The sequence below is a fragment of the Monopterus albus genome, unplaced genomic scaffold (assembly GCF_001952655.1).
Source record: "Monopterus albus unplaced genomic scaffold, M_albus_1.0 scaffold50.1, whole genome shotgun sequence".
NCBI classification, from domain to species: domain Eukaryota; kingdom Metazoa; phylum Chordata; class Actinopteri; order Synbranchiformes; family Synbranchidae; genus Monopterus; species Monopterus albus.
The window spans coordinates 140,745-141,061 of record NW_018127930.1 but is presented as its reverse complement, the minus strand read 5'-3'; the positions used below and the strand labels follow the sequence as shown (position 1 = coordinate 141,061).

Genomic DNA, 317 nt, shown 5'->3' with positions numbered 1-317 from the left:
TTTTTTTTTAATTCTGTCTCTCAGAGTGGGAATGCACCTACAATGTGAATTTCAGACCCCTCAATGATTTCTAAGTGGGAGAACTTGCAAAATCGCAGGGTGTTCAAATACTTCTGTTCCTCACTGTATATGTGCAAATATAATAAAAAAACTTTGTCCCCTAGAGAATTTCTGACCACTAGTAGCACTGTAGAGGAGTGTTTTGATAGCAAAAGGAGAAGACGACCCAAGGCCTAAGTGCAGGTTTAACACGTAAAAAAATGTGAAGATTACAACATACTCATCCAGTTTCTAACATTGAGGAAGCTCTGCTGGCT

At 38.8% G+C, this 317-nt stretch overlaps 1 protein-coding gene across 1 annotated transcript in view; it reads right to left on the bottom strand.

Moving 5' to 3' along the window:
• The window catches only part of rab27b (RAB27B, member RAS oncogene family), a 56,021-nt gene that overhangs the window by 9,126 nt on the left and 46,578 nt on the right, over nucleotides 1-317 (bottom strand). Inside the window, exon 4 of the mRNA XM_020600989.1 lies at nucleotides 281-315. Coding sequence (XP_020456645.1) covers nucleotides 281-315 — 35 coding nt within the window. The remainder of the gene's footprint in view (nucleotides 1-280; nucleotides 316-317) is intronic.